The sequence below is a fragment of the Struthio camelus genome, chromosome 1 (assembly GCF_040807025.1).
Source record: "Struthio camelus isolate bStrCam1 chromosome 1, bStrCam1.hap1, whole genome shotgun sequence".
In the NCBI taxonomy this organism is placed as follows: domain Eukaryota; kingdom Metazoa; phylum Chordata; class Aves; order Struthioniformes; family Struthionidae; genus Struthio; species Struthio camelus.
In genome coordinates, this window is record NC_090942.1 from 190,932,286 (window position 1) to 190,956,493 (window position 24,208).

At 39.3% G+C, this 24,208-nt stretch overlaps 2 protein-coding genes across 3 annotated transcripts in view; one reads left to right on the forward strand and one right to left on the reverse strand.

Annotated features, from left to right (window-relative positions):
- The window catches only part of GTF2F2 (general transcription factor IIF subunit 2), a 92,194-nt gene that overhangs the window by 20,077 nt on the left and 47,909 nt on the right, over positions 1–24,208 (forward strand). For both annotated transcript variants that reach the window (XM_068929764.1, XM_068929765.1), the window contains one exon: positions 20,675–20,756. In XM_068929764.1, the coding sequence (XP_068785865.1) occupies positions 20,675–20,756 (82 nt within the window). The remainder of the gene's footprint in view (positions 1–20,674; positions 20,757–24,208) is intronic.
- KCTD4 (potassium channel tetramerization domain containing 4) lies at positions 10,929–12,320 on the reverse strand. Its single transcript, XM_009680488.2, has one exon. The coding sequence runs from the start codon at positions 12,162–12,164 to the stop codon at positions 11,391–11,393; it is 774 nt and encodes a 257-aa protein (XP_009678783.1). The 5' UTR covers positions 12,165–12,320; the 3' UTR covers positions 10,929–11,390.

The window sequence follows — 24,208 nt, forward strand, 5'->3', positions numbered from 1 at the left end:
AAATACTAAGCTAAGCATTTGGGTCTAAGCAAGACCAAAATGGCTGCTTTTAGGTATTACCGTAATAAAAATACGTAAAGCTTATTTGTAGTTAGAAAGTAAAGAAAGGAAGTGAATGAGACAGATGCAGTATTAGAAGACTATGGATAACCTTCAGAAATTCTTTGATTTACTTCCTTAAGAAGTTCCCCGATCTTTTTAGATTAAGAGGGTACTGTCTTTCTTCCAAATTTCATCTGTGATATTTTTAAACACATTTATTGTGGGGAGAGTTGTGAGCCACTCAGCAAAAGGCAGGATGTTACCAGTGTTGTCACCCAGTTTGATACTGCATGGAGAGAGAGCGCACGATACTGGGTCAGACTGAAGATCCATCTGTCTTCAGAGGTGGCCAATAGCAGATGCTTAGAGAAGAGTAAAAGAACAAAGCGAATAGTGATACCTCCCCAAAATACTTCTTCCAGCCTTTATTGGTTTGCAACTCAGAGAGCTCCAGAGCTAGAGATGATGTCGTTTTATTTAAATGGCCTTCATGGATTTTTCTTTTATGAAATAGAAGAAGTCTCTTGGTTTCTGAACCCGTTTAAACTTCTACTATCCATCAAGTATCGAATGATGCTAAGGTTGCTGTCAAAAAGGTCAGGAATTAAAGACATATCTGAAACAGTTTACCTAAACTAAATGTGGTTTTCTTTTGTATATACTGTTTGATAACTGCAGACAGAGATCCTGTTTGATTAATGCGTGTGATAAACAGCACTCAGGGATTCATCCAATTTTGTGCTGTATCTGAAGGCTGTTTGGTGTTCAGTGTAAAAGGAGTGTAGTGAGTTAGGCGTCAGCTAAAGGAAAAAAGAAATGAGGAGAACTGTTTCTACCAGTTCTTGTATGATGCTGAGCAGGAAATTAAATCCAAACAGGTGAATGTGTCTCCTGTTTGCATGTGGCTTCTTTTGCATGTCCGTGACAAGTTGTGCCTGTAAGTGCTATCAGTGGTGGCAGAAGCTGCGAAACCCACAAAATTTCATCAATTAAAGGTGTGATCTGCAGCAGTCAGTAGAAGGCAAGAGTCCAAGAGGCCTAAAATATTACTTCTGGTTCTGCTGTTAGGTTTGGTGTGGCATTGGGCAGGCCTTCTACTTGTCTTAACTTCTGTGTTGACGGCGATAAATGTCTTTGCACAGCTGATGAGAATTATTCAGTTGATGTATGTACAGCGTCAGGCGTTGTAAAAAAAAACATCTGGCAGCTAAAACTAGCTGAAAGCCTGCTGACTGTGATTGTAATAGCACCCCAGATAAACAGCAACTCTATGAAAGGCTTTGCAATGAGCAGGTCTCATGGGATGAGCATGTTTCCCTCCCTTACCCAAATAAAAATATCCAGAGGTTGCTGCCCTGAGCCTCTGTAGTCTGTTAAAAATGGTACTGTTAAAGAAATAGATTCCCTATAAGTAGGGATGGTGATGTACTGTCCTTGTGGAAGTGTAATAAATTGAAGTTGCATGGGCAGCAATTGATGACAATGTTGCCTAGACCTTGCAAAAGTAATTTTGAAAGTGTAATATTTCTTTCATAAATGCGTGTGTATGTATCAGCTCTGTCCACAGAGTTCAACAGATTCATATTTTTCTTCAGGAATGTGTACATCAGGGAATGTTATGTTCCCGTACTCGTTGAAGTACCTGGACATGCTGCAAACAAAGTGCTCTGCTATTGAATCCAAATTTCACGTGTTAGTCTGGCATAAGTTCACGACGCACAGCAGCCATCAGAACTTAACATGCTTTTGGGGAAGGTATTAGTCATTCCTTTCCCTAAACCTGTCAGCAAGTAATATTAATGCCTTCTGGTGAGGCATTTCCTATTTCCTATTTGACTTCGGGTAAAAGGAATAAATTATCTGAGGTGCCGCAGCCAATATAGCATGAACCTGATATTAAAGTTTTGCCAGTTGCAAATATACATGTGTGACTGTGAACACAAATACGTAACATTTGAGCTGTCTGTAGATCACACTTAGTCATTTTTTTTGATATTGCAATAAAGATAATTATTTAAAAAATTTCAGATGTTGATTATATGTTTTGGAATACTTGAAATTCAGTGTAAGCACTTCCATAAACACTGAATTGCATGAAGTGCATTTTACAATTTCTTTGACAAAGGCACGGAGTTATTACATTATGTCACAATTGCATGAAACTGCTCTTAGGCTCACGTTTGATTTCTTCCATGTAAGTGGTTAAAATATTAATTATACTTCTAAAGCAAAACTAACAATGAGAGGGAAAATGATCAGGAGGAATAAAGCAGTAATCCTCAATTTAAATATTAGCTCAAACCTCAGTGTCGAAGGTAATTTAGATATGGAATGTGCTGTTTTCCAGCTGTAGAAACAGTTTTTGTCATGGAAATGTAACTGCTTTCTGTTGGCAGAAAATTACAATGAACATTTACATAATGAATTTTTCAGTAGCTCTCTGGGAATGGTAGTCGGTAATGAAGCTCCATTTGTAGCTGTTAAAATACACACAGATGCAACCATTCCTGCTTTAAGGTGTGTATATAGACAAAGTCTATTACACTGGGTGTAATAAACTTTGTGGACATTCAAGGAGGTCGCACTGATAGAACAGCAGAAAGAACGTGGATTTAGTATAGGTCACTAATTGTAGCTAATTTTTTAAAAAAATTATGTAAGTGTTGTCTTTAGTGGACCACTATTTATTGTATTGTATGAATATTCTAATATTTATCTGTCTGACTGAGCAGCACTGATGTAATTAGGTTGCAGTCGTCTTTCTTTTGGTAGCAATTCAGATTTACCTCAAATGCCATCCAGTTTAAAAAATAAATTAAAAATGTCATATATCTTGTGAAGTTCTTCAGAGCGTTCCCTAGAGACTTGCAGTTTTGTTATGTGATCTCTATCCTGAAAACAGAGCCCGGTAAAAAAATAGTGGGAGTTAGTGCCATGAGCCTACGTCCGTCCTTCAGCCATTGACACATATCAGAGTTCTTGGCCTTCCTTTCTGTCTCTCTGCGAAATTCCAGGAATTTTGACCGTGCCTGGAATTGCAGATCCTGACTTCACAAATTGTTTTTGCCTTCTGCGAGGGATTTTGCAGATTATTGCAGTTCAGCCACCTACCAGCTCCATCACCTTAGGTAGGTTCCATCATCAACCTTTTTAAATATATACAGGACCGAATTAGTTTTAAATGGCGGATCAAAGGAGACAGAGAGAGATCAAACGCTTGCCATCTTGGCCAGTAAAAGACTGATGTGTAGCAGATGTAAAGCTAGCAGGAGGCATTTTCAAAGTAAACACACAGAGGTAGTTCTGCACACAAAATGCAGTTAAGCAATGGAACACCTTCCCAGAAGATGTGGCAGATGCTAAAGATTTACATGACCTCAGAGGAGGCCAGAGAGATCTATGAAAGGAAATCCAGTGAAGGTTACTGAGATGGAAAGCACATCTCATGCAGGGGGGCCCCAAGCCACAAATGGCTGGTGGCTGAATACATACTCAGCAGGAGAATCGTATGTGCTTGCTCTGTTTTTAGGTTTCTCCATGGGTATCCACTTTTGGTCGCTGTGCTGGAAACAAGATGCTGGGCATGGCAGGCCTTTAATCTTACCCAATACTGTTAATATTTTCTCTCTCTCTCTCTCTCTTTTTTTTTTTTTTTTTAATTAGGTAGCAGTTCTGTACTGTTGTTACACAGCTGACAGCATGGATAATTGAAGTTTCTTCTTTTTAACCATTTCACAGACTTTTTTACTCCAATATTACCATCACTCCATCTAGTTCTGTGATGATGTATTTACTTCCCAAGCCTCTGCTTGTATCTTTACATAATGAGCTAGTAATAAACATTTTCCTTAGCAATTTTTTCCTCCCTGTCCCTGGTCACCACAAACTGCTTATTGCACTTTATAGTGAGGAAAAGGAAACTTAGCATAACCTAATAGCCTTAACTACTTAAAAAGAAACATAGCGTTCGTTAGTATCCTTAGCAACTTCAAAAGAATGAGTGGATCCTACATGAAAGTAACTTCTGAGGGGACAGCAATGAAGACTAAGGCAAGGGCAGCCCTTCTAAGATGTTGTCGTTTGCTAACCACAGATGTGAGAGTGCTGGAGCCTGCAGCATGGTAAGACCCGAGCTTTCTGCATGCTCAAGACTGGAAGCGGTCTAGCAGAGCTCACTTGCTGCCGTTCCTGAGCTGGAGGGCTTTTCCTGCACCAGGATCTTGCAAACATCTCTGATGATACACAAGCAAGAACAGCACATAGCTGTGCTACAGCGTATTGTCTTACTGATGCAGATTGTCTTTGGGATTTCTGCACTGTGCCCCATGGGTGAGGCCTAAAATCATCATCTGTGCATGGTAGAAGAATTTCATAGAGTTTTTTTAATATCATGATAAGGCATTAAATAGCCTATGTGTTAAGGTTTGTGCACTCTTAGGAAAGAACATTTATTTGTTGTACGTTTTAGAAAATGTGTTAGCAATATGACAAGACTTGCCAATGCTGCAGGCCTTAGATAAAATTAGTACTGATAAGAATAGTACCCCGGGAATGCCTTTCTCTCTGTCTTGCTGATTTTTATCAGCTTGGCTTGCAGGACCTTTAATTTGTTTCCTACAAGATTACCCAATTTCAGCACTGCGAAAATGTACTGCCTTATTCCTAATACTTGCCAAAGGCTTTAAGTAGTAGAGAGGCAATAAATGACTAGGTTTGGTGTTATAGTTGCTTATTCTGTTTACATTTTTTGATGCTTAGTCTGTTCACTGCTAGTTTGTTTGCTTAATTTTTTATTCCTAATTGAGAGAGTTTGTACCCACCTCTGACCTATTCTTTTTTTTTTTCTTCATCTGTTCACCGTGGTACAAACCCAAAACCTCTTCTGAGATAACAAGCAGCTTTCTGTGTAGCTGCAGCAGTGGATCTGTAGCTTGGAATTTTGTATTACCAAACAAAAAATGTGCATGTTGTCATCCCTCTGACTTCTGCTAGGAAAACAAAGCAAGTTGCCTTTCTGAAATTTGTCACATGAAAAGTCAGAGGAGGGATATCTTTTTGAGTAGTTTTGAGATAATTAGACCGATCGCTTGTGTTGTATGGCCTCGATGTTGCCCTGTGTGGGCATCTGTGCCTTCTCCGTAAACCCAGAGGCCCCAAGGTGACAGTCACTTGTCATGGAGTCCTTCTACCCTCCTCCTCGTCTCCTCGTGCTCAGGTACTGTAACCTCTCTCGCTGCACTGCTCCCTCCCTGTCCTCACTACTCTGGGGAGTCCAGCACTCTTCCTGAGGTCTCAGACCCATGGCTCTACCAAGCCCCTGGATCCAGACCTTCCTGGGGCAGGAGCTTTGCAGTCGTAGGATTTGAAGTCTGGATTCTCATCTCCTTGGTACTCCCCTTAGCTGCTGCAATTGGTGAAGTCCTCCCTTACACAGGACGCTGATTCTCCCTTCAAGAGGTGTGACCAAGAAGACCTGCCTCCTCCTATGGGCCAGGAGGAACAAGCAGCTGTTGCTATTAAAAAAAAAAAAAAACAAAACAACCAAATAAACTAGGTAGGACTTTGTGGGGGGATTAAAGGAAAAAAAGATGTGTCTTGGAAAAGCTGAGATAGCTGGTTGTGGAAGTAACTGAAATAACGGTTGGGGTGGGAAGAAGTGGAGTCTCGCTTCAATATCCAAAAAGATCATGGGTTTCGTGAACCCTTAGTAAACCTAGGTTATATCCCCAAAAGTCGCCACACCAGAAAACAAGGCAATACTGCAGTCATTCTTACCATTATCAGAAGTCTAGAGATCTTCAAGATGGATTGATATTTAACAGTCATCCTCTAATTGCTAGACTTTAGAACCTTAACGTGTTGAACTTGAATGTCATCATGTTCTAATAATATTTTCAATGAGTGGCTGTTGTTTACTGCTATAATTATTGTATCCGTTTTGTGAACATTTTGGTTTCTAAAGCAGAGCAGTATTCTTTTCTGAAGTTTAAAATGAGCAGACGTGGTGTTAAGTGATAATGGCAGTGATGTTAAACTGTTTCCAGTGCAGACAGAAACAGCTTTTTTGGAGATTGTTGCTTTATGTGGTACTCCTACTGCACACATTTTTCGGGAAAAGAAATCTACGATCTAGTTGTACAGGATATTATGCAATTTCTTTTAGAAGGCAGCTACGTTTTCCTTGTCAGACTGCTTGCTCATCCAGGCTCCTCAGTTCTTCAGGTGTTATCATACCTTTTCCTCTTTCCCTCCTACCTTCTTTAGTTCTTGCCTGCCTTCTCATTTTGTGGCACTTTATTGTAAATGATGATTTATAGAGGCAGTGTTTCAAGACAATGTTCTGCGTGATATACCAATCCATAGCACTTACAGAATGTCTTTTTCAAAAGTATTTTAAAACCGTAATATTAATTTACTGATCTGAAATTTCTTTTACTTTATTGATTGCTTTGTTTCAAACTAGTAAATTGCCTGTAAGCCTATAGGCTTTCATAAGCCTATATCTTCATATGAAAATACCCTTTTTTTTTTTTTTTTTAGTATGTAGTCACTTTCTTGTCAATATAAGCAGTTTTGCCCTGCTTTGTAGGACAGGAGACTTAAATAGAGGTTAGGTAATAGTTATCTAGCAAAGCTGAAATGTTTCCAGCCCCCTCCCCCCCAAAAAAATTTTGTCATACACCCAGGTTCATCTCCCACTCCTGATTTATTATTCAACATAATTAGGGCAGCCTGACCCTTTTACTCAAATAAACAAATTCTTGCATGAGACGCTGCCATTATTAAGTTGTAATGTTTGTTGTCTGTCCTCATTCTGCTTGTGTACTGGTGGAGAGAGAAGGAGGAAGAAAAATTTCTTAAGCTGTTCCCATTTTATTGAATGTAAACTGTGTCATGCTATTAAGTCAGAGGGGAAAGCAACAATGCCAGTGATTGGGGCAAATGGTGGCATGATTGTTTCCCACCTAGGGCATAAACTGATTTCTCCTGTTAGGGTCAGGCTGATGCCTAATCCTACCAAAGCCCCGCAGCCCTCTCTGTGAAAGGGAGGCAATAAGAGAAAAGAAGAACGCAAAGATGTGTGATCCTAGGGGAAAACAAGATAAGGGAAGGGATGTGAGGGTCAAAGGATCAAAAATGGGGATTCTGCCCAGAGATAGGAAGAAGCAGGGGATGCGAATACAGCTGACAGTCACCAGGGGATACTTAACCTGTGGTCTGAAGTAGTGCAGCCACTCTTAACGTTTTGTTTTTACGTAGAAATAAGCCAAATAGGTGATAGCTATGAAAGCATACTGCCAAGTGTGATGAAACAGCCATTGGCTTCTCCACCACTAATGGAAATAACGGGCATACAAGTGTGGGCAGAAGCAGTATTTTGGGGAAGGAATATTTTTGGTCGATTTTGAATTGGTATATATCGTTTCTAATAAGCACTCATTCAGGGAATTCATGGGACACAAGGATATTCTTTCTCCACAGCGTATGCAAGTTAGTCATGCCTTCAGCGCTCTGTTTTTTTCTGAATTATCTGATTGCCCTTTTTCTCATGCTAGTGGAGCTGACCTAGTGCAAGGGAGCAAGTTCAGTCTTAGTTTGGCGGGGGCGGGGAAGGTGACTTTTTAGTCCTACCTGAGCAATTGAAGATCAGTAGAGATATTACGAAAATTATAGTTCCTTTCTGTTACTTGTAGGGCTATTCTGTGATCTAGCTCTTAATGAGAGGAAGAGGAATACTTGGCATGTACATAATATTCAAAGCAAAGTTAGAACAACCGTTAGTATTTCTAACTTATACACTTGATTCTGCAGCTTTACCTTTGTCAGAGTAGCATTGAGCGTGCAATTTCCAACCTTAAAGACAGAAAAAATAACTGTGCTATGTAACTTGCTGCCTTTCCTGGCACAGCCTACAGTGTTGGAGCAGAAGCATGCACTTAGGTAGCTGTGAACATATGTAAAATATATTTGCTGGTGAGCATTTGCGGGCTAAAAAGGAAACTTTATTATTCACAGTATGGAAGTTCTACGTGGTCATTTCGTTTGTATCCAAAAGGAGGACCCCCTCTTGGTTTGAAAATTTGTTTAAGTTTATAACTCCTTTGAAGCATCAGATTGCAGCTGATAGGGTATGATTCAACATATTTGCAGATTTTTTCAATGTAAATAGGGGAGAGAATGATTTTCTTATCCCCCATCTGCCTTCTGTTTCTGCTGTGCAAATCAAACAGCTGAGTGAGGTGCCTTTGATCAGAGATAGCACATAAAAATTTCAAACCCTAACACTTGTACAAACACAGGAGCACTCATGGAAATCGGAAAGGCAGACAAGGTTGAAGCTAGTATTACAACAGACGACTTAACATGAATGCCATTGATGTCAGTGTAATATACACAGAAATAGAAAAATTTACAGTGAAAAGTGTTTAATGTAAGGCATCATTGAATTTTAAAAACCAAAAATACAGCAGCAGAGGAAATTCTTTTTGCTTAAATAAAAGCATTTTTCACTACAGAAAATACAAGTTCAACTGCTCTTTCTTTTTTAGAGGTTAAGAGGGGAGTAGGTACTCTGACCTAGAGGCCTGGCAAATAAAAGCTTTCTAATGAACTTTTTAAGAATAACTATAGAATATTCTTACACGATATTTCAGATGGTGTGGACTTTACCTGAGATTATTGGTGTGTGAATACCTTTATTGCAAAAGCATTTTCTGTATTAAATGTAGAGCCATCAAGTTCTGTACTGCTTTTCCGTGAGTCCAGTCATTCTACGATGAAAATTTGGTAGTGTTCTTTGATATTAAACTGCTAACCGTTCCTTGGTATTCGGCTTCCTAAGAGTCCAGCTGAAAGGCAAACCACCACAGTGTATTTTTGCTAATTGTTTGAAATTGAGATTCTTTTTTCTTTTTTTCCTTTTTTTTCTTTTAAACTACAGATTTTTTAAATCTCAGTCAAGTATTCATTATAACTGAAGGTTATAACCAAAAGCATTTAAGAGCAAATGGATGATTTGACATCTCAGGAGCAACAGCCTCCTCCAGACTTTGTGCTTTTATAGGTCATGTATTTAACAGCACCGAGAGCCTGCTTCTTTAAAACTAGTACATCAGTTACGGAGCTTTTTCAGATTGTCTGGTTAGTATTTCTCGCTCATGTAGAGGAGGAAGTCCACAAACGATTTTTTGTGTGCTTGTGCTGTGCGGCAGTATTTCTAGTTCTTAGGTAATCAACAGGGTTTGAATTTTTCAGGTGAGTTTTCACACTGACTTTTCACAAAAGTTCTAGAGATTGTTGTATGTACAAGATTAATGGTTAATGAGGATTTCTGAAGATACCAATTAGAAAATAATTTATCTGGAGGGAAAAAAAAAACCCTTACGTATGTAGTATTAGACTTCCAGCTGGGATAACATAGGAATATAAAAGATGTGAGTATATAAAGAATTATATTTTACTATATATTTTTTCATTATTAGATGGTTAATGCATTTGGACAAACTCAGAAGAGCTTTGGGACATACAAACCCTTCTTCAGTTTGTATGCCTGAAACTTACAGTGGTCAGTTTTTTAAATAGTTTAGTTTGGAGAAGTTCCGTTTAAAACTACATTTTATGATCCTTCAGTCCGTAACTTGGTGACTGGATAGAAAACTTCATGGTTTCTAGTCAACGTATTCATTCTGTAGCGGCATTCTAGAAAAGCTGGATTTTCCCATTTGATAAAATCATTCTGGAATATTTTTCAGTCACCGCTGCCTGGTCCGGAGATCTAGTGTCTGTCTCTATTATAAAATCGTCTCTGGCAAGGGACCCAGTGAGCAACAGTCGCTGCATGTTACAAGTGAAGTACAGCTTCATGTTGAAGGCTGAGTGGACATTGTGTTTGTACTCCCAGCCACTACTGAAAATGGATTTGTTCTTTCTAAAATCCAAGACCAAACTGTTCCCAGCCTGTCTTGTGTTTGCTCTTTTCCTCAGTTATCACTTCTGGCATGGGTAGTACTGCATTTTGACGTTTTAATATTTTTTCTATAGAAAGTTAGTGTTGTAGGAAAGTTAAGAAACTGCTTGGTTGGTGCTTTTCTTTCTTTAATAGCGTTCTACTTGGATTTTGGGTTCGTTTGAGCTGTGAACGAAGTTTGGATTTGATGACGAACAAAACTTGAACTTAGAGCTGGTGCAGCTTCATTTTGCCTTATGTGATGGTTTTTGTGTCCACCTTTGCTGAATGACTGGTTTGTAGTGTTTCTGGTTTAGTTATAGTTGTTCCATAGAAGATATTAACAGTTTATTGAAAATATGAATGAAAAGGCTAGATAAATAGGGAAGATGAGAAGGAAGATGATACTTATTCTGTTACTTATATTGTTGCATCTTAAATGCTAGCAAGTGATCTATTCAAAACTAATAGTACTACTTGCTGTTAAAGTAAGCCATTGTGCAAAGCAAGGGCTGTGTTAATTGCCTCCCTTTATGAACGGCAATGATTAGTTGGAAATAGTGACTTTGGCATTGTAGGATGTCATTACTGGAAACCTGTTCCATGAAACTTTATGCCAAACATCTTTGCTAGCCATTTGATATATATGTTCTTTTAAAATACATATACATATAAAAGAAAAACTAGAAAATTTAACATTCTATGCAGATTCAACTCGTTTCTACTAATGGAACTAATTCCCCTCCCCTCGGCATTATTTTGCTATTTTAGATGTATTTAGAAATCGTTAGTAATTTAGTAATACAGCTGCAGATTTGGTTTCGAGTAAGTGAGCTGATAAGTCATTTGTTTAACTCTAAAATCAAGTTGATTAATTTTAAACCCTCTTGCAATCTCATGATGTTGCAAATTCAGTAAAACAGATTACCATAAACACTAATGAACATTCAAAATCATTTATTCCAGTCAAAATCCATTCTGAATTTGTTATAAGCAAAACATATTTTAAGCTTGCATATTATATAAAAATACTCTCCCTGCTGTTCAGCAGAGCAATTAGGTTTACGTGTGTTAGTCAGACAAGTACACAAAAATTCAGCTAGACTCTCTGGTTGAAAGGCAGCATGAAGAAAACACATATTACAAATAGCATAAAGCATTCAATCTCTGTTTACAGTGTTTAGCAGATCATTTTTATTAAATTTAGGCATAAAATCTTCATTCAGCTTAGGTAACCTGGAGAGAGATGTCATTATGAGATTTACATACCATTAGCTCACATTAATTGATTAGCAGCAGAGCTCTGTGGTACAAGGCTAGTTAGAGACGTTATTTGTGATGCCAGGACGCTGTAGTTGAACGAGGTTTAGTGGCTGCATGCTCGTTTCCCTTGCCTTTGTAATTACTTGATAAAATGAAGTGCATCGCTGTGAACAATTGACCCTTTCGAACAATCCAGGCTGGTCAGCAGTCTAAATCCGCATTTTAAAGCCATCATTATAGCCTCAAACTTAAGAGTTTCCAGGGTGCAGACAAAGGTGTTGTCCTCCTTCAGCACAAGTCGTGTACCATTTTCCGACTTTATGAAGTATTTGAATTGAATAATATTTGAAGATACTGAAAACTCCTCTGGAAATCCGTCCAGCCTGCTTTTGGACACCAGAACAATTCTAGATTTTATTTTTGCTATGAAATCCGGAGCATTGCAAAAGATTCTAAGACCTTGTGAACGGTCGTGGCTGTCGGTGATTTCGAGGAAAGTAGTCTCTCTGGATGCTAGCTGTTCCTTCTCCCACCTGGATTTCACGGCATCTGATAGTACTTTGAGCTGGAAAAAATCTGCTTCTTGTGCCAAAAGTTGATTTTCTCGAAACCCTTCTGGTAGAAGAAGTTCTCCATTTCGTAGGAAGTTCAGGACGTGTCTGAAAAGAAGTCCATCTCTGTCTATGAAATAATGACCCTCTGCATCAAGTGGACACATTATTTTTCCGTTTATCACGCCTTCAAGAAAAGAATCTGGATACTTGGTTAGTGTTTGTTTCTGTGTGATGTATAGATAGCCACCAACATTCAGTGTAACCAGAGACGTTTTACAGTCCTTGTCTTGTTCAGAGCCTTCAGAGTTGCTGTGTTTTTCTTCGTATTCCTTTTCTCTTCTGTTTGTTTTGCGCTCCATTATCAAAGCCAGGACACAAAGACAGCTAGCTTGCTGTGTTCCCTTTGGTTTGAAAAGAGATTTTTGTGCGGGGTTTTTTTTTTTTTTTTTAAAGGTGCCTTCCTTCAGCTCCGGCACGGTGTTGGAGTGGAAGCGCTGCTGGCATTGCACGGGCTGTCAGCTCAGTTTTGCAGTAGGTGGCGTATCGGCTATGTATGCAGGGAGATATCAGGAATATGACTGTAAAGGAGAATTTGCATTTAACTGTGTAAGGGAAGAACAGTGTAAACACTCTCTGTCTTTCAAGTCCAGGAAGTTTGCGTTGTTTTCGAGTTCTTCGCAGAAATGAACAATACTATTTTAAACGTCGCCATATTTTTAACGCCTTAGAATGTGTTTACAGGATCAACTAGTCAACCATATTTAGCGCTTATGGTGTTAAAGAGATGGCTTGGATTATGTTTCAAGGATTTTAATTTTCACAAAGTATCTTTTCAGATTTTTTTCTATACTGATTACGGTACCTGATTTATACTGCAGGACAGCACTGGAAGTAAAGCTGCCCCTGTGTGTGCAGTAAGGTATCATTTCTAGAACATGTGCACGTATTCCTCATGTATTGAACATGGGCACAGTCATATGATGTTTTCCCAGAAGGTAACTTAAAAGTGAGGGTAAAGAGGACCTGTTGGTCCACCTACTTAAGTTTGTGGTGAAAGCTTCCATTTTCAGCTGATGGAAGTGTCCTCACCAATGCAAAATATTGCAGCCAAATTAGGTTAGGGGCTTTGTCTTTTTCTCTGCCATAGATAAAAAAAAACTATTTAGAGCAGAGAGATCTTTGCGGTTTATATTGGTGATGTTTGCAAAGTCACCATGGCTGTCTAGCGTCAGTTATTTTATTTTCAATAGTAACAGCTCTGCTGCCCTGTGGCACAAAGGGTTAGTGTGCCTACAGATACCTCTGAACAGCGCATAACGTTATAGCTTAGCAACACTTCAGTACGGGGGGAGACATCGGCAGAGCACGCTTGAATCAAATGGCTGTCGTCTTTCTCTCCGTGCAACCGTGATTTTGAGGATCGTTTTCAGTTGCCTTAAAAAAAAAAAAAAGAAAAAAGAAAAAAAAAAGATTTTCCCCTTTAAACGCTTGCAGCTCAGAGCAGGGAAGGGGAAGCTCTCCCGCCGTGGATGCGTGCATTTCCGCAGGGCCCGAGGGTGGAGAGGGCAGCGTAGGCAGCACGCACTCCAAAGCCGGTCGGGGCAAGCGCTTACCTGCGGCTGGACCTCGAAAGGACGCTCCATTTTTTTTTTTTTTTTTTTTTCCCCAAAATGTAGTTTTCACTTTACAGGTAGATGCCTCTTGCTTTGGCCAGTTAGCAATGAAAAGTCGGATTATTCTTCTGTAAATCCTTCTGCTCTGTCTCTCAAGATTGTATTCATACAGCTCCCGTTATCTGTAAGATTAATTGGAATCAGTGATATAGATTCATCACTATAATATTTTATTACTTGCCAACTGAATCTAGTAGAAATAAATGTACTTTTTTTGGCTTGCTATTCTCTTTGCCTAGCACTGACACACTAATTTTTTCTGCTGCTGTATGTGATACATTAAACAGGTACTATTCATTAGATTTGATTTATCAGGGATTAGTCATGGTTTTAATTTTAACTCTTTGATGCCATCACTCTATTTAGCATCACTTCAGTCGAAGTGATGCTAAACCATTTAGACCTTTTCAAAATTAACCCCTTTCACACTTCTTGAGTATATGATTGAGAAGATGAAAGAGCTGAATAGTTTTAAGCGTGGTTGATGTGTTTTGGCATTACAGGAGCCTTCTGTTCAAATTCACTTTAATGTCAAATGATGGCAAATTCAGTTAATATGCTGAGATTGTATATAGCTACAGTGCTGAACCATGCTAGTGGCCGTTAAACCCTGAGAGAACGGTTTCTGTGGGGCTTTCATCTTGCATGGTGCGCTTGAAGTTTTTTTGAAGATGAACTGGGAAAGTTCTGGCAGAGGTAGGTAGGGTTTTCCAAGGAAAGCTGGGATTTGTAAAGGATGAGAAAATTTTCATGGCAAACTAAACTGTCTTCATTTTAAGAGACAGGAGTTACAGAACAGCATCTACTCGTTTAGTTTTACATGCTGATAATCTTCTGAATATTCTAACACTTGCACTTGAAATTTTCCACTTTCATGAACAAGTATTTTTTGAAAGCTCATGCAAAATCATTTTAGTTGTTCATATGATAAAAAATTCAAAGTTTATTTGATGCAGAAAATATACTCTGTGAAGATCAAGAACATTTACATTTAAGCCTTTGAAACTAGAAAAATGTGTACTTGATGTGAAATTTTCAGCACCGTATACCCATGCAACTTTACTTCACTGCAGCTGACAGTCATCTGTAGGACAAAATTTAAACTTGACACATCTTTGTGAGTTTTTTCCACTTTCTGTGCTGTGCTACAGAATAACTTTTCCAAACAGTCCTCGTTCCTCATAAACACTTAACGATACGTGAGGTATTGCAGTGCAGTAGTTCCAGTGAGGTAGGAGTTATTTTAGTGGCTGTATATAGCTCCTTGTTTTCTGAAGGTGTAGCTATGCCTACTGAAGAACTGAATGACCGTTTTTGTCTCTTTCTGTCCTTCCTCTGAAAGATTGTCTAAAAGTCTGATTTGGTAAAGGTATGCATCTCTTGCAATTGAGCCTAGAGTCTTTTGCCCTGGGAGCGGAAGTACAGTCCCGCTGATCAGGAAAGCAAAGGACCGGGGAGACAAAGGACAAGGGATCTGTCCCTCATCCTGCCTTTCTTATTTCCTTTTGGATGATCCTGCTCCTCCGTTGTGCTCCTGAAACACCAGGTCTGGAAGCAGCACCTCGTGAAGCTTGACCATGCCATGAACCTGAGGACTAGAGCACACCACAGAAGAGTCTGTGCTTTTCCAAGGGCTCAGCTTGTCCTACATCTGAACAGCATCAGCTTCACTGAGAGTCTAATATCAGGGAAAGTGACCCGGGTTACAGAAAGCAGCTGATTTTATTTATTGCAGTGCAAAGGGATATGAGGGGAAATCTACAGCTAAAAGAGGTAGAGAATTTCTGAAGTGTATTAGGAAGCTATGCTGATGAATTGTTCAGTTTATCTAAGCAGTTTGATCGTCATTTAATGTCGTAACACAGAAAACTGGCCAGGTTGTTGGACAGTTAAACCATTTAGTAGTTACTGGTTTACAGTATTAGTAGCATAGACATTCTCATTCCAATAATAACTCAAGAATGTTGATGAGCAGCTATTGAAGGTAAGCTCTACACGCTAATTAAAATTAAAATTTTTGAATCCGCAAGTCTGAACAATTCAAGAGTTTTGAGAGAGCTATCCAAGAGGTTCTGTTGACAGTTACTATTGATTTTTTCAATAATTTTTGAGCACTACAGAAGTTCTACGAGACTGAAAAAGCAAATGTTGTGCCAGTATTTAAAATATAAAGTGCATAACCCAAGTATTTAAAAATGAAAAGTGACACTGTGTACAAAACAATAACAAATCTGACTTGGGGGTCAGCCAGGTAAAAATTAAGGGAGAGTAATATAATAATAATCATCAGTGTGGGTGTAGGAAAAATGAACTGTCTCAATGTAAATTTTTTTTTATGTTACAAGTTTGATCAAAGGAGGTAATGCATTTTTTGGTTAAATCTGTGAGTAGGCCCTATCTGTCATTTTGAATTAGCGTGTATATTAGTTTCCCTTTCATTTAACTCTACAGAAAAATTATCTGCTAGGTCTCACGCAGGTAAATGTGAGCAGAGAATTATCACTGAAATGCTGCTGTGATTTGGTTCTTGGTTATATATTTATTTATTTTTGACCAGTGACCAAGAAGAATATGATTACTGATAGAGTTTGAAGGCGATACAGAGTAAGGGTGTAGTAAATAAGGAAGGAGATGGTGCAGCAGGGAGGCCCCCATCCAGCCTTCAACTGCAGGAGCCTGAGCAGCGAGCGGGGCAAGGGAAAGCGGAAACACTGAGGCTCCCGACTGGGAAACGGCCCAACTTTCTACCTGCTCACGAGCTGGAGCTCACTGCCTGGCATGGCGGTTGTCTTGGCCGCACTTTTCTCACCTTCACATCTTCCTGGGAATGGCAGCCTCGGAGGTGGGTCTCCATCTCCTCCTTCCTGTGTGCCTCTTCCCATCAGCTCTCACGACAAACAGCAGGTCCTGCCTCACAGGCCATAAAGTCTGCCCGTGAGGCCCACAGTGGAGGAGAGATGTTGGTAAATTGGACCTTCTAAAACCAATCGGAATGGTCAAGAAGCTGGAAAAAACATGCCTAATAGAAGTCCAGAAAACATTATTTATTAAGCTCACAAAAGGGGGAGAGTGCGTAAGTGCCTGGATGGGCAGAAAGCTTTTATAGCAGGCTCTCCAACTTAGCAGCCAAAGGTCTAACAAGACCCGATGGCTGTAAATTGGAGCCAGGTGCAGTCAGACTAGAGAATTAGCACATTAAAATCTCCTAGACAATCTCTCGCTCTCTTTCTCCTTTTCTTTCTCTCAGGAAACCCTGTCAATAATGTTTTCTGCACAGTCCCAGTAAATTTCCCCTGTGCCTGTTTATTAAGATCGCCTTCAGCATTTTAACCACATTCATTTATTTGATGGAGTTTGTCAGCAGAAGCTGAAGCTGGAATTGGTACCTGCACAGCACACATCACTCCCCTGTCACTAGAAGAGTCAACGGTTGAAATTCCTAGACAAGCAGACATTGGGGTGCTCAGGCAGGGATTTAGGGGTGAGTGTACATCTGGCAGCTAGCAAAGCAGTTATGGGTTGCTTAGGCCAGCCTGTCTAAAGCTGCATTCACAATGTGCTTGTATCTTCCCCTCATGTAAAGACCGTTCAGAGTGTGAGGAGCTTGGGGAAATGTCTCTCTGTTTTCCCTTGTAATCACGAACTTGGCTAGCCTTCCTGACTCTAGCCTATTCCTCTGTGTATTTCTGTCTGCTTTATTTTGAGTAGGTATTTTAGTGGGAAATTGCTGCTTTCACGCCTTATTCATCCTTTGGGTTCCAGGTTAATGTGACTGTGGAAAAATCACATATCCAGATAGACATCTAGCATTTGGGATGTCTTCATTGCAGCTCTGGCCCTGCAGCAGGTGAAAAGCGATCTGGGTTTCTGAAGTTAACAAACAGATACATGATGTTTTGGTGAATGAAGACTAATTAGGCTGTGAAGGGAATAAAAACTGTGTTCTCCTTTTCCAGTCTTGCGTCTGGAGAGCTAGTGCATCTTTGCCGGAGTAAATTTATTCTGATAGTTCTCTGGATGTGTTACAATCCCCAGGAGGGTCCAAGAACAGTAGGACGTGAACCTTGCCTTCTGGACAGTGGATAAGTTTTGACAGCAGACCAGGTTAGCTATGGCCTTATGATCTCAGAGACTGTAGACAGTCTTGTATGCTGAAGCAGTCGGTGAAATAATGGAATGGTAAACTCAAGAAGTCCAGGCCATTGGTAATTAAAGGAGGATATTACTAAAGACAAAATAAATCATAAGATATTAGTAGGAATAAGCATTTTTAATTGAAAGGTTCAAACATCTATTATTTCATTTTCTAAAAGATTAATGTGGGAGATACCTGGTTCACTGATGCTGATTCTTAAAACTTAAGAATATTTTCAAAATTCTGCAGCTCAAAGAGATTGATAGTGACATGTCAGCATTCAGACAAGTAGGCTGAATGACTTAGATGAGTATAGGCTAGTAGGCCTTGCACCTATGCCATACAAACTAATGGAAAAATGGTCATGGAGTTCAAGGGGTAGAAAAGGAAAGGAAAGAACAGAAATTTGAGGAGTACTGGCAAGCGTGGCTTAACGTAAAGATTTTCTGATCAAATAATTTCATTTATTTTTGAGATTATGAGCTTGACTGATGAAGTAACAGCATGGTTGCAGTCTGTTAGCATTTCATATTTCACGTAATTTAGTGTCTTGTGATTTTCTGATTTATGTTAAAGAAAAAAATCAGCAAACACAGAATGAGATGAAGAGCTGGCTGACAGTTATCAGAAAGTAATTATCAGTAGGAAGTCATTCTCAGGTAGCAGTTTGAAGGGCTTCCTCCAGGATTAGCAAGGGCCGGCAGTAAGATGGAATCACTGCTCATAAAATGTGCCATGATTGACACAAATGCTGGTCAGACAGTGAATAACTATGACAGGACTGTTATAGTGTGACCTGGATCACTTAATTCACAGAATCTGCTTAAATAAAATGCATTTTAACCAAGCTAGAGGCAAATATATACCTAGGAACAGGGCATGCAACTGTACAATGTGAGGCTTGGAAAAAACTCAAAATAGATGTATTAAGGCCATAATAGAGAGTCAGCTCCATCAAGCCTCTGAGCTTTATTTTAGAGAGGAATTGATCATAACCCAGTTTTAGCCATCTAAACACAGAGCACAGTCAGTGGAGGAAAAAAAAAAAACACCAGCAGAGGACAGTTTGTTGAATCCTAAAAGAGATGGGATCAATTGTCTTATGAAAGTCTCCCTTCCTCCCTTTCTCTGTTGAATTCAGAGAGTTTACTGAATAACCTTGAGATGGCTAAAGTGAGCTGAGATAAATTCCAGACTGAATGTAAAAACTCTTCTCCTATAGCTGTTATTTTATCCTTGTGTGGTTATTATGTCTCTGTACAGGAGTATTACATCTACTTTATGGAGCCTATGTTCTTAAAATATTGGAAAATGGAACAAGGTGCAGATAAGAACCACGAAACTGATTTAAGTGTGGTATAAAATGCCTTATGGTGAGATAATGCATGAGCTTGAACTGCTTCATTTATTGTAAAGAAGACTGAGAAGTGACCTGATTACAATGTGTAAGCACTTTCATAGGGAGAAAATGCCGGGTACTAAAAGGCTCTTTAACAATGTACAGAAAAATGAACCAACTGCTAGAAACTGGAGGCAGATTCATGTTAGAAATTAAACACCAATGTTAATAGCACCTTAGTCACACATAAGTTATGAGGTTCTTCACAGAAGAGGATACAATTTAATTTTCTATGGTACACAGGAGGTCCGGTAAGTAGACTAAGTTCTCTCTTCTGGCTTTAAACCGTTACGAATCTGCAAAAACAGAAGTATTTTCATAAAATTTTGCTTTGATATATTGAAAACTGCCAGAAAAAAAAGTGTGTTGTTCTTCTTCCCATAAAGGACTTCATTAATTTCTAAATCAAAACAAGAAAGTGTAAATGAAATCGTTTGTAAAACCTTGGTGTCAAAATAATTGTTCTTTGCATTATTCAGAGAGCGAGCAGGCTTAGATTTACAGATGTAATAGTACAGTCTCCAAGGCACTGGAAAAATCAGGGGCACCTACAGGAGGAGTGCCTTTTGTTACCTGGCTCAATTCTTCTAAGCGCTTCTATTGTCTTCTGCGACAGCGTCAGTGGCAAGCGACAGTGGCAATGTTGTACTCTGCACTAATAGCAGGATGAGATTCTTTTGGAAGGACATTTTAAATAGTGAGAGCTGATCAATTCATTAACGTGAAGGAGCTCGTCCTTTTGTGTTACACATGGCTGTTCCAGAGGTGTATGTTTTGGACTTACTGCGCTGTCTGTGCCCAAAAGAGAGGGTTAAGTTGACCCCACTCATTCACTATGTATTAGAAAATCCTAGCAGAAAAATGAGCGCTTAGCCAAGGTCACTATTGCTTGCTTTCTGTGTAAGGTTACTTTCAGTTTTTAGGCTTTTCCTCCTTTACGGCAGAGGCTGGTACTATTGTACTGCCCTGGTACATCGTTGCTTTAGGCGAAAAGGTGTTGAGATCAGCTTGCAAAGTGACTGTTACAGAGGTGGATGTATAGAGAACAGTGTTAACTAAAACTTTCTTACGTAGGCGAACTTCTAGTTTGCTAACTGCAAGATTTTTTTTTTCTCCTCGGCGTTAGCATATGTATTATTATTTTATTGCATTACGCTCCTTTGGTGAAGAATACCTTGTTATTGTTATAGAAATGACAATAGGTTACCATTATTCTGACTGAAGTCAGACAGGGTAAAAACAAAATTTGCTCTCATTTTATGTTCCACTAATTTTGGTGAGTTTGACTGGGTTCTCTTTGTAGATTATTTTTTCATTGAATGCTAGCCGTATTCAATGCACATTTCTAGAAGACAGTTCCTAGGTAAGCTGAATGCAGCACCAACAACAGAGGACTACACGGTTACCAGCTTTTTATTAAAAATTTGATCTTTGCGATTAATTTATAACATGTAAAACATCTAATGGCGAAACAAGGATGTATGGGGGATACAAGATGTGTGAATGTGTTTTTTGTGCTTTCTTCTTCAGTATCTACATAGCAGAGATTTGAGAACTTGCGTTATGTTTACTAAACTCTACGTAATGAAAAATAATTCAGACGCTGACTCTGCTGGTGAACTTTATTTTAATGTGCAACTTTGCTTTGTGTTTCCGTTCTAGATAAGCTTTCCCTGGAAGGAATAGTGGTACAACGTGCTGAATGCAGACCTGCAGCTAGTGAAAATTATATGAAACTGAAAAGGTAGGGCTCTTCTGTTACAAATGGGTCTGTGATATCTTATTCTGGTGCTTTTATTATTGTCTTACTAGGGAGGGATGACTTTGGTATTATCATGGTAGTATGTAGGATTTATGTAGGATTGGAACTGTTCATCCTTTTGGGGTAGATTTAGCGTATGGAAGGAATGAAGGTTGGAGTGAGAATTGTACCTCCCCCCTTGGTACTGACTGGTGGGATGATTTCCATCACGTATGTAACTTCTACTAGAGTACACATTGTATTTGTTCGTGTCTAAATGTGTGTCTGTATATTTAAATGTGATTAAAGCAGAATTTACAGAGAGCTTAAAGGTTTACATTGGCCTTGGTAGGACAAACTTCTGGCCTATAGGTGTCCATGCTGATTGTCCAAATTGAATTCCACTATACACTTAACATAGTATTGTACTGTGCTAGATAAAGAGCACCTCTGAAAAAGGTATTTAAAATGCCCCAAATAGGAAGGAGTTTAGAGAGGAGTCTTAGACCTAAATGGGGGGAATTGCTAGAAAAGGTAATGGGAAAAATTGTCAGAAGTGACATGGAAACCACAAGACATAAATTAAATGGAATAATTTAGTGACTTTTGAAAATTTCATCCAATACATCTAGAATTCACCATGCGATGCATGGTATGATTGTATGGGTAATTAACTTGGCGATGCTCTCGATTAATGAGATTTGGAGTTTAATCGTGCGTTATATTAAATACATACTTATGTATTGTAAGCATGTTTGTTTTAATTAAATCACCCTCTTATATTATGAGTTTGTCATAAATAGAAAAATGCAAGGCAGGAAATTTCAGAAAGGGAATCATCAGCCATGTAGACTTAGTATTAGGACCACCAGAAAAATGCAGAAAAGGCAAAGTGATTTTTCCCAATTCCTGATCTGTTTTCTTTGTATCATATGCTACTTTTATGGAGTCTTATTAATCTTTATTAATCTGCTCTGTGATTTAACTGCTCCAATAGTTCCTTACTGTCGTTATTCGGTTTTCAGGCTTTACGTTATAGCTGTTAGCAAATCAGTGCCATATATTTGCTCATATACAATGAACTCATTTCAGTCTGTGTTTTGGAATTGCTCTCATGACTTTTGTCATCAGTGTGAAATGGAGTATGAGCCAAATGCGATGTTACTAGAACAGGAGTCATTTGAATCTGGCAAATTTAAATGTATATGAATATAGTCTGTGGAATGTATTTAGTTCCTAATTGTTTTAATCACAAGTTGCCTGATCTGAGCACTTTTTTGGATTTTGTATGCAGACTTCTATTAATTGATCAGATGAGCTTCCTGTGGGAAGGCCACAGCAGGAGGCGAAAACAGCTGACAGCTTTAATGAAATACTACTCGAACTTTAAATTTGTTGGCTTTCTTTCTGTCAGGCACACATGCGTGCAGCCCCTCTTGAATTTCCATTTTGTCATGTTGAGCTCCTGTAGGAGCACACAAGAATACAAACATGAAAGCAAGTTTTGTGTTAGGAAGCACTGGGAGTCTGGAAACTGACAGTAGTGTTATTTCTGCTTTCCTTGAGAAATATTGTCAGGCCGTGTATGCTTAGATTTCAGCTTTTCATGCTCTTAGAGATTTTTTCTGTCTTTCACCATCAAGTTTTAAAAAAAAAAGTCTCATCTGGTAGAAGTCAGCATGAGATTTAACAGATCTCGCAATCACAGCCTCAGAAGAATTTGGTTTTTGTCCAAAGAACGGTTCTGGTATTTGAGTAGCAGAATCTAACTTTTCTCTTCGCTCCCTTTGCGCTCTCCCACCCTCAGCATGCTGCAGTGTCTATTTGTGCTTAAAAATAAATAAGAGCTTTAAAGATGAACTGCATAAGTTATGGAATCGTATTATGTAAAACCTTTCTTGTTCACTTTTTTTTATTTACTATTGTGCTTTGCATAAGAGAGGTTCTCCAAAGGTGGAATTGATAATATTGATAAAACAGCAAATCTGTTGTGTAGGCTTTAAGTGCTGCAATAGTAAATTGAGTTCAGGAAGGAAATAAAATTAAATAACAAATGCAGTTGCTTCAAACTTTGAAGATCTAGAAAATGAAGTTAAGCTGCACACTGCAGTAACTGTACTCATTTTTTTCTGGAAGCTGGCAGTAGCCAAAAGCAATTATATGCCTCCCTGGTATTAAATGCAGATATGGATCCCTTCTCTTTTGCCCCCTGTACCTGGCCCACCTAAATGGGTTGATGGATACCTTGCGTGGTGTAGCATTTGATTTTCACGCTGCATTGTAGTGTTTCAATGAGCGGACAAAGCGATGATCTTGTCGTGGGGACTGCCAGCAGTTAGGTGGGAGCTAAGTGTGATATGTGGGTTTAAGGATGGCTAATGAAAGCACAGGATTAGATGACATGAACTGATGGGTGAAAGTGTTGTCAAATGTAGCAGGTTGTAGGGTTCTTTTTCCCCCAAGGAGCAGGCTGAATGTTTGATTGCAGAAAAGGTGTAGACAGCTTGTGCTCAATGCAAAGGCAAGGTACAAATGTGTATCTAGGGATATCTAGTGAGAAAGGTAGAACAAATGTGCACCCAGGTACCTTCACTCAGTATTTTCCATTTTGGAGTTTTTGTTGGCAGGGTTTTTTTAAATTGTGCTGAACTTGAAGTTCTGGAAGAAGAACAAATACCGTGAAACATCTGCAGTCCTGCACTAGTAAACCCTCACGTTGTTGAATTTCCTAGATTTTTTTTTAATTAAGAACGAATTTGTTCTTTGTAACATTTTAATGATTAGTTACGCGTTTGTAGTTATTGCTGGTGATGTTACTGCAGCTATTAGAAAAATAGGATGTGATTTCCAAGCACCTGTCCCAATTTCTGTCCACTTGGTTATTGTGGGAAGGGGTCTCATGGTCCTGCCTAAAAATGTTCGGACTATGCGGTGAAAAAAATGGACAGAAACTGCGTCCTGGGTTGTGGACAGTTTTACTGTGTGATGGTCACAGAAGATACCTTCCCTACGCTACTTTTTCTAGTCGATACTTCCCTTCTTGCCCCTGTAGCACATAAGAAGAGGATGTGTATCACAGACCGGGTTGCACATGTGGCTTGTAAAACCACCTGTGCTGTGTTTGGCACCGGTCTCATGCCCCCACCATGGGTGTCATCTTGGTAGGCTGCCTTCCCCTTGTTTCCTCCAAGCTGCCGGAGGCAAGGCTCCAAGTCCACCCTGGTGGCCCCTTCCAAACTAGATCATTTTTCCCTCTCACTGTGGTCAGCTTTCCACCACAAGGAGTTGAAATCTGTCCCTTAATTATCTGTTTCTGAGGCTAAAGAGACTTTTATTTCTGTTGCCTTCATCTCCTGGTCCTAGTACTTAATCCCCTTGGAGTTAAGGACCCCGGAAGAGGGAGATCCTCCAAGGTGTTAGACTGCACTGGGTATGAGGGGGCTCAGGGAAGGAGG